Below are 14,221 nucleotides of genomic sequence, written 5' to 3' on the forward strand. Positions count from 1 at the left end.
ATCCTGGCATACTCAGAACTGCTTCCTCCTTGTGGTGAAGCCCTGTAATTATCTACTACAGATGTGCAGGAGCTGGACTACAAAAGGGCATTTTAGTTCACCTCAATTTTATGATTGGGGGTATATTTTAACCCCCAGCCTTATGGCAAATTTATTTATAAGAGTTTACCTTTCAAGAGAAGAATTTGTAAATGAATCACACAAATGTTATTCCCTAAGGCTTGCAGCAGGCAATTTTTAGCATCTGTTGTGTCTGTTTTTTTGGAATGATGGGCAAAAATATTATCAACACAAGTGCATAGTTGTAATGTGTGGATGGGTCACAGCTGTGAGCACAGTGCTAAAACTTTGACTCTGTCCTAAAATCTCTTCACTCAATCCTCACATAAAGTGTTTAGAAATGATCTTAAGCTTTTTCTCTGATAAAAACACATGTTTGTGTTTGGCAGAGATACTGTAAACAGTGATACTGTTTACATTGGTCTGTGGTGATTTGTAGACACAATGGCTTTAAATATTACACCCTCAGGAACTGATAGCTCTGCTTATGAGGATTTTGGTGCCGGTTACTTATTGTTCTGCTTTAAGCTGGAAGCTGATGTAGGTCATTCAGGGAATGTGTTGTTAATTAAAATGAGCAACATAAGGTTAGAAACCCGTTTCAGGTGAAGGTGCATGATGCTCCCGGGTTTTTTCTCATCTCAGCAAGAGGAGTGGAGGCATCTGCTACTCAAACCGAGAAATCCGCGGACAAAAGAGAGGAAAAACTCAGAATTGAGAGGAAGGAAAGCCAGCCTACTTACCTGCTGGAAGTCCGGAGTCGAGTGGCTGGATGAAGGAGAGAAGCAACGTCGGTAAGACGAGTGTTATTCCGGCAGAACAAACTTGTAGAGACTTACCGTCGCGATCATGCTAATGCTAGCTCGGTGTCTCACAGGCTAACCACTCACCTTTCATCCGGAGAGCTGCTGCAATTCCAACGCCAGTGTGTGTTGGGCTTTTGTGAAACAGAGCAACGGTGAGCAACATGTTCTTAGCTGCTCTATTTATTTATTTTTTGTCCCGTTTGGATCTATAGCCATCAGAATTGTTGTCTTAATGCCAAGAAAGATGCCAAGCGGATTTATTTTACCAAGTGGATCATCATGGCCTTGCCATATTGGTCCATTTGATTGACCTTTATTATAATGATGAATTTATTTCATTTTCAGTTGCTACAAACGGGACAGACATAACTGTGGGATAGGACAGGGGGAAAGAATGAAAGAAAGAGAGGGAGAGAAAGGAAACCAAAGGGGAGAAGAGACGGTGAGAAGGGGGGGAAGAGAGAAAAACAACAAACAAACAAACAAACAAAAAACACCTGGGTCACCTGTATGGAGAAAAAAGAAACAGAAGAGAAAGCAAACAACAAAGAGCAACATAATAAGAGAAAAAAAAAAGCACCATCACAATAAACTAGCTAGCAGTAGATATCAATAGTTACGAAATAATAAACGATATTGTGCAGCACGCAAGATAGACAGCGCACAGTGTGCTTTGAGGCAGCAGCCAAGAAAGCTGTAGTCCGCGTCTGTGAATACCCATGTGTACACCTGTGTGCATACCTGTGTGGATCAGCATGCTTGCATTCCAAAGGTTTCTCCATGTAATGATCTGCTAGGGAGTGTGGGGAGCCACAGCCCTGTCCTCCAGGGTATGAAGCAGGTATGGAGGAGATCAAAACTCCAGACATCCAGAGGCCCCCAGAACACAAGAGACCAAGGAAGACCCACAGAGGGGCAGCCGCGCCACTGTTCTAGTAAGAGTTGGAGGAGTTGGAGTTGTAGGAGTTGCAGTGACGCGCCCGTGAGCACAGCCAGCTGTGCCTGAGTGACCGAGCCCCAGGCCGAGAGGCCGGGGGCACCCCACCTGGGGAGAGGCAGACCGCCCCGACTCCGCAGCAGCAGGGAGGCCCCACACCCCAGACCGCAGTCGGACGGCCAACTCCTCCTAGCCCCCCCGCTCCAGCAGGCCGCAGAGAACGGGGGTGAGAGAAGACTCCAAACCTCCCTCCACCCGCTCATTGTAGTGTTGATGCATGTGTGTTCTAAGGTGCACCCAGGAGGGCATGGAGCTACCTGCCAGAGAGCAGCAGGTAAGCGCATAGTCCCTCCTGCTAGCCCTCAATGTCTACGTGTATTTAAAATTGAGAGGTGGGCAACGATGCCAGGGGTGAGGTGTACACAGCCAAAAGGGGACGGGGGATGGGGGGGGGGGGGGGGGTAGCCTCCTCTGCACCCTGGTGACATACCCCTACTCCAAGGCCCTGCATGTGTGGGTGGTTGTGGTGGAGCGGGAAGAGGGAGGCAGCTGGAGATGGGGAGGGAAGGAAGGGGGGGGCAGGTGACCCCTCCCTGGGGCGAGCTCCCCCGCTGACCCCAGTAGGCACTCCCATACTCCGCGACCCGCCAGGGAAAGGGGGCCCAGACCCATCCAGACCGGGGCCCAGCGCAGCAGCGCCCCCCAGCCCCACAGAGCCCGGGACAGTCCACCCAACCCCACCACAGAGAAAACTGCACCAACCCCCCCATCCACTCATCTTCCAGATTACATGAGACGATAGACGCCCAGGCTGAGATCTTCCTCCACCTCTCCTGTATCTCCCCCTCCTGCAGAGAGTTCCTGAGGAGAGGAAAGCTCCTAGTTCTTAGCTGCTCTAAAGCTAATTTTTGTCAGTTCATTGTGAGTTTAAAGTAATCTAGAGGGTAATTTTTAGTGCATTTCTTTCTCTCGAATAGGCCTATAGTGTGGAGAAATTAAGCACACTGCTTTAATGCCTCAGAACTGAACTCACATATATATTTTGTTGCTTATTTGCACATAGTTCTGAATTTGTTATGGTGTATTGTATTTTGAATGTCAATGGTTACTTACCATAAGTATTGTTTAATTAATGTTTACATGAATAGAGAAATATTTGAGCAACTTAGATGTTTAGTTCTCATATTTGATATTCTTGAAAATTTTATGTTGTACAACAGAACTGATAAGATTTAAGATGTTGATGCAATGAATATGAGGTGATGCAATATTTTGATTTTGTATTTTAACCTTAAACAATGCATCTGAAACAGACTGATTAGAATGTACATTTTATGACCTGGATTATAGGTCAGGTATTTGGAGAGGACGGAAAAGTCCAAGGACCAGGACGATATTCCGTTGTGATAGATGGCGAGCCAACCACTTTGAGGACGATCTACCCCAAAGAAGATACACACCACACACTCATACATTCCAGTTACACTCACAAGGACCTTTGAAGTTGGCTATCGCCAGCTTAACTCTAAATTGTTAAAGGGCCCCAACGAGTACTTTTATTTTATTTGAGTGTGCACACTATTTATTTTATTTTATACTTTATCTGTACAAATTGGACAAATACCTGTTATACTTTGTAACAATACAAGATTGGCTACTCAAAAGTTAACATTGTGTCCAGATCATTATTGCTGCTCAATAATTTGGCTCCATACAAATTTGGTGTCTTCTGATTCTGGCCAGGGTCTTATTACGAGCCCAAGTAATTATTGTGCTGTAATTCACCTTTATACCTTAAAGTTGGTTCCATAAACATTTTTAGTGTTGTACCCTACTGAAGGCATTATGTTAATACTTCCCAGATTCAACTTTGGAAGTAAGGTCCGTATGCTTCCCCCACTTTTATCATTATCGGTAGGTGAAATGAGAACATGTTCCTTCTATTGTAAACTTGTTATGAGGCAATGACTATGTTATCTTACAAGCTGAGCAATAACAAATAATCACACACACATAAAAGCAACAAACACAATTTTCTTATACAAAATAACTAAAATAACTAATAATTTAAGTGACATAAATATATAAAGTACATTCCAGGGTACATCTATTTTAGAAACGATTAAGATGGGTGGCTAATATGTATTCCATCATCCAGCTGGGGCCTTTCGTGCATGTTCTCCCCGTATTTGCCTGGATTCTGTTTGGGTATTCTGGCTTCCTCCTCCAAAAGATATACATAGTAGGGTTAGGTTGACTGGTGATTCTAATTTGCCCATAGGTGTGAAAGCGAGTTCAAACTGTTATCTGTTCCTCTGTGATATCCCTGTGACAGACTGGCAATCTGTCCAGGGTTAACACCGCCTCTTGTCCTATGATAACTGGCATATGCTCCGAATCCCCCACAAGCCTGATAAGGATAAGCAAGAATGGATCGGCGGAAAATTGGCATTCCTAAAAAGAACGCAAATCAAACACACTGCTCTCAGGCACATCTGTTTATTTAAAGACTTGTTCAATCTTTATTATGGAAAGTTATGACTTGTCTTGGAAGGTATACTTGAAAGGTATCCAGTATGACTATCAAATGTATTCAATAACCCTTTAGCAACAAACATCTATACTTTTCTTTTTTTTTTTTCATGAACAAGTTATAGGGGATTATGACTGCACTTTGGATTTTGCATTGTATTTTCTATTATTTTGGAGGCAAAATGTATATAGCAGGGCTGGACTGGGACAAAAAATCAGCATTTTAACTAGAGACCGGCCCACCAGGTATTATAGGTAAAACCATCAAGCCTTTGAATGAAAACAAACATCGTTGTGACAGTGATGTACACTGTCTTGTTAGTACATATGTATCAATCTAATAAACTTAAACCTACACCATCCTCCCTATTCTGGTATTCTAAACAGTACGTAGCCGAAACCCAAAGGCTGCTTGGTTGAGTTAACTTCCTGAACTATCTACAACATATGGTGGAAACATGAAATTAAGACAGAGAAGGCTAGAGGTGAGACATGATCATTACTGAATATTAAAAATAATAAATGACAGATTTAGTGATATTTTCATAAACTATTTATTTACATCAATAAACAGCATGGCAGGGCAAAATATTGTTCCTAACATGGCAAACTTTTAAAAGTGAAAGGAGACAGAAAGACAGGTGAGAAAGAATAAAACTTAACTGACTTTTTGATGACATTTTACACAAAGTACTAGTACAGTATCTAGAAAATGTGGGAAAATACTGGCATCATGTACAGTACTTACTTCTGAAGAAATTATGATGGGACCCTAAAAAATATTACTATGTACAATAATGGATTTCTATAAATTTGACATCAGATGAAAACTTTGGTTGTAAGATTCGGATAATTATTTGTTAAAAGCTAGAAATTTTAAATGAGAATAAGAGAGAAAATTATTTCTTTGTGCCCCCCTTTCCCTGTTAATGCTCTACCTGGCCCCATGGCAAAACTTTGCTAGAAGAGCAAACCAGTCATCCTGCCCGATTGGATGAATGGCACTGTGTTTCCAACAAGCTGCAAATTCACTGTGCATGTGAAAAGAACGTTTGAGGAGAACTGAGGAGACTGTTGGAGTTTGACATTTGCCACCTTTGGAGTAAAATGGCAAGAAGAGACAGTGGAACACAGGACAAAGCTGAAGGAGAACTGCCGGCTGTTGGACTGTTGAAGTGGGAGAGGACAACAGAGTGAGAGTAAGTGGTGAGAACACAGAGGAATTTTGTTATTTAATGTGGGAAATCAAAATTTGGGTTAGCAAACCTGGGGAAAACAAAACAGACTGCTTAAGTGGAAAATTGAGAAGGAGTCTGAAACACTGCAAAAAGAAACATATACAAAATCACACACACAAGCAGAACATGCATTAACCCTACTAACACTTCCAAACACAAGAGAGCTCATGAAGATTAGACAACATCCTAAACATGTGAGTCTGTCTATCATCTTGTCCAAGTCACTTAGTGTGATGCAAAGACCAGTGGACTCATAGCAAATTAGTTACAAAATGATCAAATAATAGCAGAGAAGTGTGTAGGAAAGGCAGCTTTAAGAACATGCTCTGTTGGATATGCAGCTCCAAAGACATGCATTAAACCTGCCTAATAACACAAACACACATGCAATGAAAATTAGCTTGTTATCTTTCATCAGTGTTAAAATAGTGTGAATTTAACAGACACTTGTTATCAAATGCTGAATTTATCCAATGCAAAAAATTGACTCTCTAGGTTGCAGGACAACAGTTTAACTTTGTGGGAAAAAAAGATTCTGGTTTGACCAACCAGTGATCAGACAATAAATTTAGTTGTTGATATGGTAAATTGGGAGAAGCTTCCTGCTTGATTGATGCAGCACAAGTGATTTACTGTATGAGGGAAATTCTATTTTTGTGATAATATTTTGAACATGCTTTTCTGTCGTCCTGTCAACTTAGTGGGTTAATAGCTGATATGCAAATTAGTTGATCGTTCTTAGATTAATGAAAGGTGACTGAATTCTAGCACGAGTGAATGGGATATGTTAGAGTTTGTTGTGTGTTGAGTGGAGACTCTAAAACACTGAGTTTCCTGTTTTGATGTGCGAGTGAATCCTGTATTTAGATACACAACTCTGAATACGTCAGAACAAACGTCTTTTGTGAAGTGCATGACAACATGTCACATGTTTTATGATGAAGGGAAAAAGGAAAACTGAATAAAATAGATCTGTGGCCTAAATGAGTGAAGAGCACAGACCTGGTGACTAAACTCATAGCTAATAAGACATTAGGGTTATGTTGTGTGTTGTGCAGCTGATGGTTGGTTTGGAGTGAATCTAGCTGATGATTTTTCTTTTGTTGTGAAGTTGAGCCTGCCAATTAGTATGATGGTATGATAAACCATGCTAATGGTATGATTTACCCTCCTGAGATGAGGAGCTTGTGTCATGACTTAATGATGCCTTTTTTATTTTGATACTTTCACAGTGCACTGAAAGTTTTGTTTGATAATCTCTGTTATTTTTCATTTTTTGAACAGGCACTGATTTCTGTTTGTGAATTTCTTTTCTTTAAGCAGATCCGCACGTCGGGAATGAAAAGTGCTATACGACATGTCGAGAAAACCATTACAAGTGAGTTTCTCCACATTAAAATGGGCTCTGGAGAAAGCCACTTATTTGGGACGATTAGAGCCTAAAAAGGATTCAGCAAGGTAATCCGATCTAAAGTTTTTCTTTTTTTCTTTTGAAATGATGTCATTTTGCTGACAGTGGAAACTAAATGCGACGACAGGTTCCACTATCAAGAAAGAAAGAAAGAATGAATGAATGAATGGAAATAAAAATCAAACTGACTGACTGGTAAAAACTGACAAGACTTGACCACGACTCAAGGTTAACCTCCACCTGACAAAGGTGCAGATGAATTTATGTGCTACTTTTTACAGGAGCAGAAGGATGACAGCAACATTCGAGGTTGCGTGACGATTTAACCTTTTAAATGCCACTTTCTGTGTTTGTGCATCCACCAGGGGTGTTATTCACTACCTTGTGTTGCTTACAGAGGAAAATTGTGTGCAGCGCTAACATTTGTATTTTCTTTTCTACAGCATTACAGTTTTTCATGTGTTTGATCATGTGATTTATAAGAGGACTAGTTAATATTTTTCTACTACAGGATTTCTGGGTTTATGTGTGAAGAAAACTGTATTTACAGGTTATGAGTTGGTGATGCTGTTACACTGTGTTTTTGGGAAAATGTGACGGTTACTTTGATGATGTGAATGACATTCTTTCCACAGCTATGTGTAGCCCTCCCTGTCTGCAATAAGCTGATGGACGCTCTGAAAGGAGAGGGAGAGAGAGGTTTCTGCCCGGATGGACCGGATGTTTTCTTGACCTGACTGTCTTCACTATTGGTGAACTAACTGCCAACTGCCCGTTTCTGATTGCCCCACTAACAAACTCATTGGACTCGTGAGTACTAACTGGAACTAAAGTGCACGTATTTTGTTTTATGGCTCGGTTTGAGTGAAGTGGCCATCAGGTTTAGGTCTCACCGCACCCGAACTTCAAATCAGGCCTGCAACAAGCACTGTGCTACAGGTGTAGTGTGGACAGGTTAAAGTGTGCGTGTGTGCGTGTATTCTTATAATTGTTACCTTTTTCTTTTACCCTTGGCTTTTTGTGTTAATGTTCTGTTGTTTTGTATAGTTCATCTGTTCGTACTGTATGTACAAGTCAGAAATAAATCTGGACAGCTCACATTAAGAAGTGACCAATACTCACTGGATTTTCGCTACTCAGCTCCATGATACCCAGATCTTTACCTACCCTCTCTAAGTATCACAGAATCCTTCTGTAAGGTAAGCTAAACTCTTAATAAAATACCTAAACTCTTAATCTTTGTTCACTCCTGGATACGTATCATATCCCCACTCACGCCCAGTGTTGCCAACTCCTCAGTAAGGAAAATCGCTATTGGTTGTCCTAAAAGTCGCTAGAAGTCGCTAAATGACGTCATCGCCTAATTTGCATAATTGGTCATTCTAATCTAATTGTAATCTATGTTGTTGGAGAGAGAAATAACATCGTGGAAGAGACATAAAGTGAGTAAAAAAGGTCTATTTAGAGTTTATTTAGAACTACAAATTAAATTTCTTTTAGCAATTATTGTTTTTTTTTTAATGTCACAATTCCAAACCTGCTCCTTTATCTGGGCTTTTTCTTTTTTTAGCAACTTTTTTTAGGAAAAAAAAACTTGTGGAATCAAATTACAAATTCTGGAATTCTTGAAATGGGTTTGGGGTTGACTTTAACTTGGCCCAGAGGTATTTCAAACGGTTGCCAGTAGGGCTGCACGAATAATCGTTAGAAAATCGCGATCTCACTTCATACTTATGTGCGATCTCATTTCCAAATGACAACGATTAAAAAAAAAAAAAAGACGACGACGATTGTACCGCATTTTGATCCGGGACGTACTCTGCATGAAAACAAGCGCTCACTCTTCCTGATCAACAAATGACAATGGCGGAGCCTCATACCACGTGATACAGAAGCTGGCTGCTAAAATTAGCAGGGAAAAAACAACGGAGAGCACGGGGATGACGAGAAAGTGACAGGAGAAAATCCGTCCCGGTCAACCACTCAAACATCAATAACAGGAACCTTATACAGCACTTCCCTATATCGTCGAACTCCCGCAGGCACAAAGAAATTACGGAGGTTATTACTTATCACCTGACCAAAGATATGGCTCCCATCAACACTGTGGTAAACGAGGGATTTAGGAAAATGATCAACACCCTAGACAAACGCTACACAGTGCCGTCCCGCAACTATTTTTCTATTATTGCACTACCTGCTCTATACACGCAGTGTCGAGCAACGGTGGAGATGGAATTTCAAGCAGTACAACATTTTGCGGCAACGACAAAATGTGAGACATTTGTTGTTTTTATGTTCAGTCTCAGCTGTTACAAAGTTGATGTGCAGTTAATAAGTGCAATAAATATTTCTATTGGAAAAGTAAATCGTGAGAGAATCGTGATCTCAATTCTAAGCAAAAAAATCACGATTCTCATTTTATGCAAAATCGTGCAGCCCTAGTTGCCAGGTTGAGAAACTTTCTCAGAAACAACTGATTCATATTAGGGAATGTGCAGATACAATTTTAAATACAAAACAAAAACGAATGAAGCTGAATAAAAATCCCCAAGCAAAGTAAAAGTGCAAAAATACATTTATTTATTGGACCAACAGTTCTTCACACAGCAGTATTGAAACAACAAATATAATTTTAACAAGCTTACAATAGTCTATATGTGATAGATTGATTATTTGTTGAAGTTCATAATGGAGTAAAAAAGTTGTGGTTAAAAGTTACCCAATATATTATTCAATTTATTTCAAATATGTAAATCTATAAACAAGGGTAAAAGAAGTCCCATTAAGAGACGTAATGTAACACAGGCTAAAATAGTTAAAAGAGTTCATGACTATGTTCAACTGGATAATAATCCTTAATGTGACTACAACCTGTGTAAAATGCAATCTGTGATCCACTTGTCGAGCCTGGGGAATAATCCATGTGATTTAGTGATCATGATTGATTAGTTATGTCTGCCGTTGCCGGAAGGGGGAGCTCTGGCCACGATGCCTCATTCGCAATGAAGCTGCTGAAGGAGAAGCATCGTGTCTGAGCGTCATCATTGACTTATCCCCTTTTCAGCCCCTTTTCAGGGTGTAACATATAAACCAACACTGAGAAATCTTTAAGGTCTTTGTATACGTATTTATAGATACCTCAAAACAACTGATGGAGAGATGATAAAGAGGACTTGGTCAGAAAAGAAACTGTAAACAGCATTAAGTTAAGGTAACTGAAGCTCTTATCATATGTTAGCCTGTGATTGGTTGGGAATGGTTAATGGAGGATGCTGACAGTCACTATTTCTGGGCGATCATGGCTCAAGTGTTGGCAGTTCGTCTTGCAATCGGAAGGTTGCCGGTTCGAGCCCCGGCTGGAAAAGTGTCGGTTGTTGTGTCCTTGGGCAAGACACTTCACCCGTTACCTACTGGTGGTCAGTGTGCCCCAGTGTGGCTGTGGCTACAATGTAGCTTGCCGTCACCAGTGTGTGACTGGGTGGATGACTGAACGTGTAAAGCGCTTTGGGGTCCTTAGGGACTAAATAAAGCGCTATACAAATACAGGCCATTTACCATTGCTGCATTGTAACTCTCCTTACCATTGCTTTCTCGCCTCTGTCAGGGGATACGTGGAAAAGTGTCGGTTGTTGTGTCCTTGGGCAAGACACTTCACCTGTTACCTACTGGTGGTCAGTGTGCCCCAGGGCAGCTGTGGCTACAATGTAGCTAGCCATCATCTGTGTGTGAATGACTGAATCAAGGACGTAGATTTGGTTTTGGCATTGGTGGGGACGGATGATTCAACCACCGAACTCTGCCCTGTTTCTTTTTTTTTTTTCCTTTTTGATTTTGCTTCTTAATAAAAAGAGGAGAAATATACATGCTATTCTACGTGCTTTTAAACCATTTAAAATCACAATTCATAGTTTTATATGTGAATTATATAATGTTAATTTACTATTAAATAAATGACTAAGTATTTTAGGCTTTAGTTTACTTCAGCCATAATCCATATCAGGTATCATACAAAAATAAAAATAGCTTCAAATACAGTCATGACAATAAAAGAATATGACTTTAAGGACTTCACAACATTACTTCAGTTACACCAACATGTGTTATATTTTGGCACTAAGGGAACATTGAATGACCTGCTGGTTTTTGTCCATAAAACTACTCATCTAAGATGACCACAAAGTAAAAGATCTCTCAGCAAAATGATGCAACATTTTAGGCACTATTGCCCCGATCAAATCAATGAGCTGAGATTTTCTATTCTAAACATGAACTACTGTTACAGCAACAGACATGGACTACTGGTGTCCCACACAACAACTCAATGTCCACTGTGTGAAGGAGCCAAACACATACCTGCCCCTCTCATTAACTGAGATAAACTGCTGACACATATATTTTACATCTATACTGTCCAGTCTCTCCTGGTGGACATACAGCAGCATTGTTTAATCTCATTTGAGTCATTGTTAACCTTAGCCATCTTTTTAGTCTTCTGAGAGCACTGAAGCTTCTTTCAGCCTCAGTACATGCGTTTTATCCTCAGATTACAATTATTATTCTGTGCTTGATGTGCCTCACCTTTGGCCCTGGCTCTTCCCCTCTGACTGCACTAGGACATATTGTAAATGGTAAAATGTCAAATGGCCTGTATTTGTATAGCGCTTTTCTAGTCCCTAAGGACCCCAAAGCGCTTTACACAACCTGTCATCCACCCATTCACACACACATTCACACACTGGTGATGGCAAGCTACAATGTAGCCACAGCCACCCTGGGGCGCACTGACAGAGGCGAGGCTGCCGGACACTGGCGCCACCGGGCCCTCTGACCACCACCAGTAGGCAACGGGTGAAGTGTCTTGCCCAAGGACACAATGACTGAGACTGTCCAAGCCGGGGCTCGAACCGGCAACCTTCCGATTACAAGGCGAACTCCCAACTCTTGAGCCACGATCGCCCCGTATTGTCACCTGATAAAATAACAAATTGATTTGTGCCATATAAAAAGTGAGACGTGTCAATTCAGATTCATTGTCAAATATGCACTAATGAAACAATTTACATCAGCTGATGTAAATTTACTGATTGGCTTTTCTCTCTCATTTATTTATCGCCCACTTTGCGCCAGTAAGAGGAAACCAGCAGATGTCGCGCTAAACAACAGCAGCACGTTTAAGCTTGATCAGCTGTTGTTAGAATGTATTTAATATTAATTTCTAGTATCAGCTGATGTTTGCTGGAGCCACAGCTGTAAACCTGCTGGTCATGAAATCGGTTTGGATATGTGGTGAGAGGGAAACATGAAGATGAAACCAGGAGATGTCCTTACTGAATCATCAGAGCAGAACAGGTGATGGAGAAACAGGTTTACCTTTTAGGTGACATGAATGAGTTGAAGTTATGAACTGTTTCTGAGAGACAAATAACACCAGGATCCTTTTTTATGTAGCTGACAGCTGGTAACTGTGCAGGGGCGGATCTAGCAAAGTTTTGCCAGGGGGCCAGGTAGGGCATTAACAGGGAGAGGTGGGCAGAAAGAAATACTTTTCTTTCTTATTCTCATTTAAAATATCTAGCTTTTATTAAATAATTATCTAAATCTTACAACCAAAGTTTTTATCTGATGTAAAATGAATAGAAATCATACATATACCAACAAGACAGTGTACATCACTGTCACAACAGGGTTTGTTTTCAATCAAAGTCTTTATGGCTTTAATACCTGGTGGGTCGGTCTGTAGTGAAAATGCCCAATTTTTTGTCCCAGTCCAGCCCTGCAGGTTAATACTGGCAGTGTCACCATGCCAGCTGACTGTATTTCATCATCAGCCAGTGTTGTTCTTGATCTGCTCTGAGACTGAGAGAACTAACAGTGCTGCATGTTGTGCAGTTAGTTTACAAAACACGTTATTCATGGTTACATACAATTTGAGACTGATGTGAGCCAAAGCCTAGCATAGTCTGTAACGTTATTATGACGGACACATTTTATGAGTTAATTTGGCTTTAAGTGACTTACAGGTTTCTTTGAAAAATACTTATATATCCAAGTTCTTCCTTTGCACTGCCATCCTCCTCTCCTCCTCGCAGCGCAGGCTTGCCGCTGCTAAAACTAAACAGAACTCCCTGAAAGGCATAGCCAATCACATTGGCCATATTTGTCACATGAGGTAGGACTCCAGTAGAGGACGTAATTTAACTCTTTCTGCACCGCTGGGTGAATGAGACGTTGACAGATCGTTTCTTCTTCTCTTTCTTGATTTTCTTTACTCGAATAGATCAAATGATTGGTGGGGACATGTCCCTTCCGTCCATCCCAAATCTACACCCTTGGACTGAATGTCGTGTAAAGCAGTCTAAAGGTCCTTAGGGACTAAGTAAAGCGCTATACAAATCCAGGCCATTTACCATTTACTATTGCTTTCGTCCCTAGCAGGATTCCGAATTCCACATATTTTGTATGCATTTTTTGTATGACAGTGACCAGAAGCACTTGCCATTTACTATTTAAACAGTACTGAAATTATGAAGAGTTCTTTAAAAGTGAGCTTTATTCATTTCTGATTTGTGTCACATATTTTTGGTTTTCATTTTTTATGTCCAGAGAGTAAATAGTAAGTGTTTGTGTGATCCATGCAAACTATGGGTGATTATGACTATCTGCTAGCAACAAAAGCATTGATATATTGAAGAAAAAGAAATAGTGCAGAAAACAGAACAATAAAAGTTCAATATACTAGATTAAATAACCCTAACCTTATTAACAATAGCATAAGACATCAAACTTTCTATAGAATAAATAAAAAATCTAATCAGGAACAATAAAACCCAACAGAAAGCCACAAAATAGCTATTTTCACTTATAATCCCAAGCTCTGTCAATTCTGGAACAATGACAAAACAATAAAAATGAAAGATAAGAAAATGTTCAGATGAAGTGCAACATGTATGACAACAACTGACCCTTATGCTCGTTTATAGTCTTCTATCCATATCTAATGCACTTAAGGTAGTTTTTGAAAAAGTGAAGCTGCAGTTTGAATTCTGCATCATTTCTTCCAGGGCTTCTGAATTTGTTGTAGGTAGGATTACGGTTTTCTTCTGTTTTAGGTTGATGGTCAATTGTCACATCACCACATGAGGCAACCATCAAAGAGCCCATGCCATCCATGAAGAACTCTAAAGTCAGAAAGAGAGATTTGCCATTTGACAAAAAATTATACTGCAATTTTCAA

General features: G+C 40.4%; 1 protein-coding gene across 3 annotated transcripts in view; it reads right to left on the reverse strand.

Moving 5' to 3' along the window:
• Positions 1 to 13,519: 13,519 nt before the first annotated feature.
• Positions 13,520 to 14,221, reverse strand: part of LOC309693835 (beta-1,4 N-acetylgalactosaminyltransferase 2-like) — a 45,590-nt gene continuing 44,888 nt past the window's right edge. For all 3 annotated transcript variants that reach the window (XM_082513407.1, XM_082513408.1, XM_082513409.1), the window contains exon 12: positions 13,520 to 14,165. In XM_082513407.1, the coding sequence (XP_082369533.1) occupies positions 13,972 to 14,165 (194 nt within the window). In that variant the 3' untranslated portion in view covers positions 13,520 to 13,971. The remainder of the gene's footprint in view (positions 14,166 to 14,221) is intronic.

The sequence above is a fragment of the Aulonocara stuartgranti genome (genome assembly GCF_965226115.1).
Source record: "Aulonocara stuartgranti genome assembly, chromosome: 3".
NCBI lineage: Eukaryota > Metazoa > Chordata > Actinopteri > Cichliformes > Cichlidae > Aulonocara > Aulonocara stuartgranti.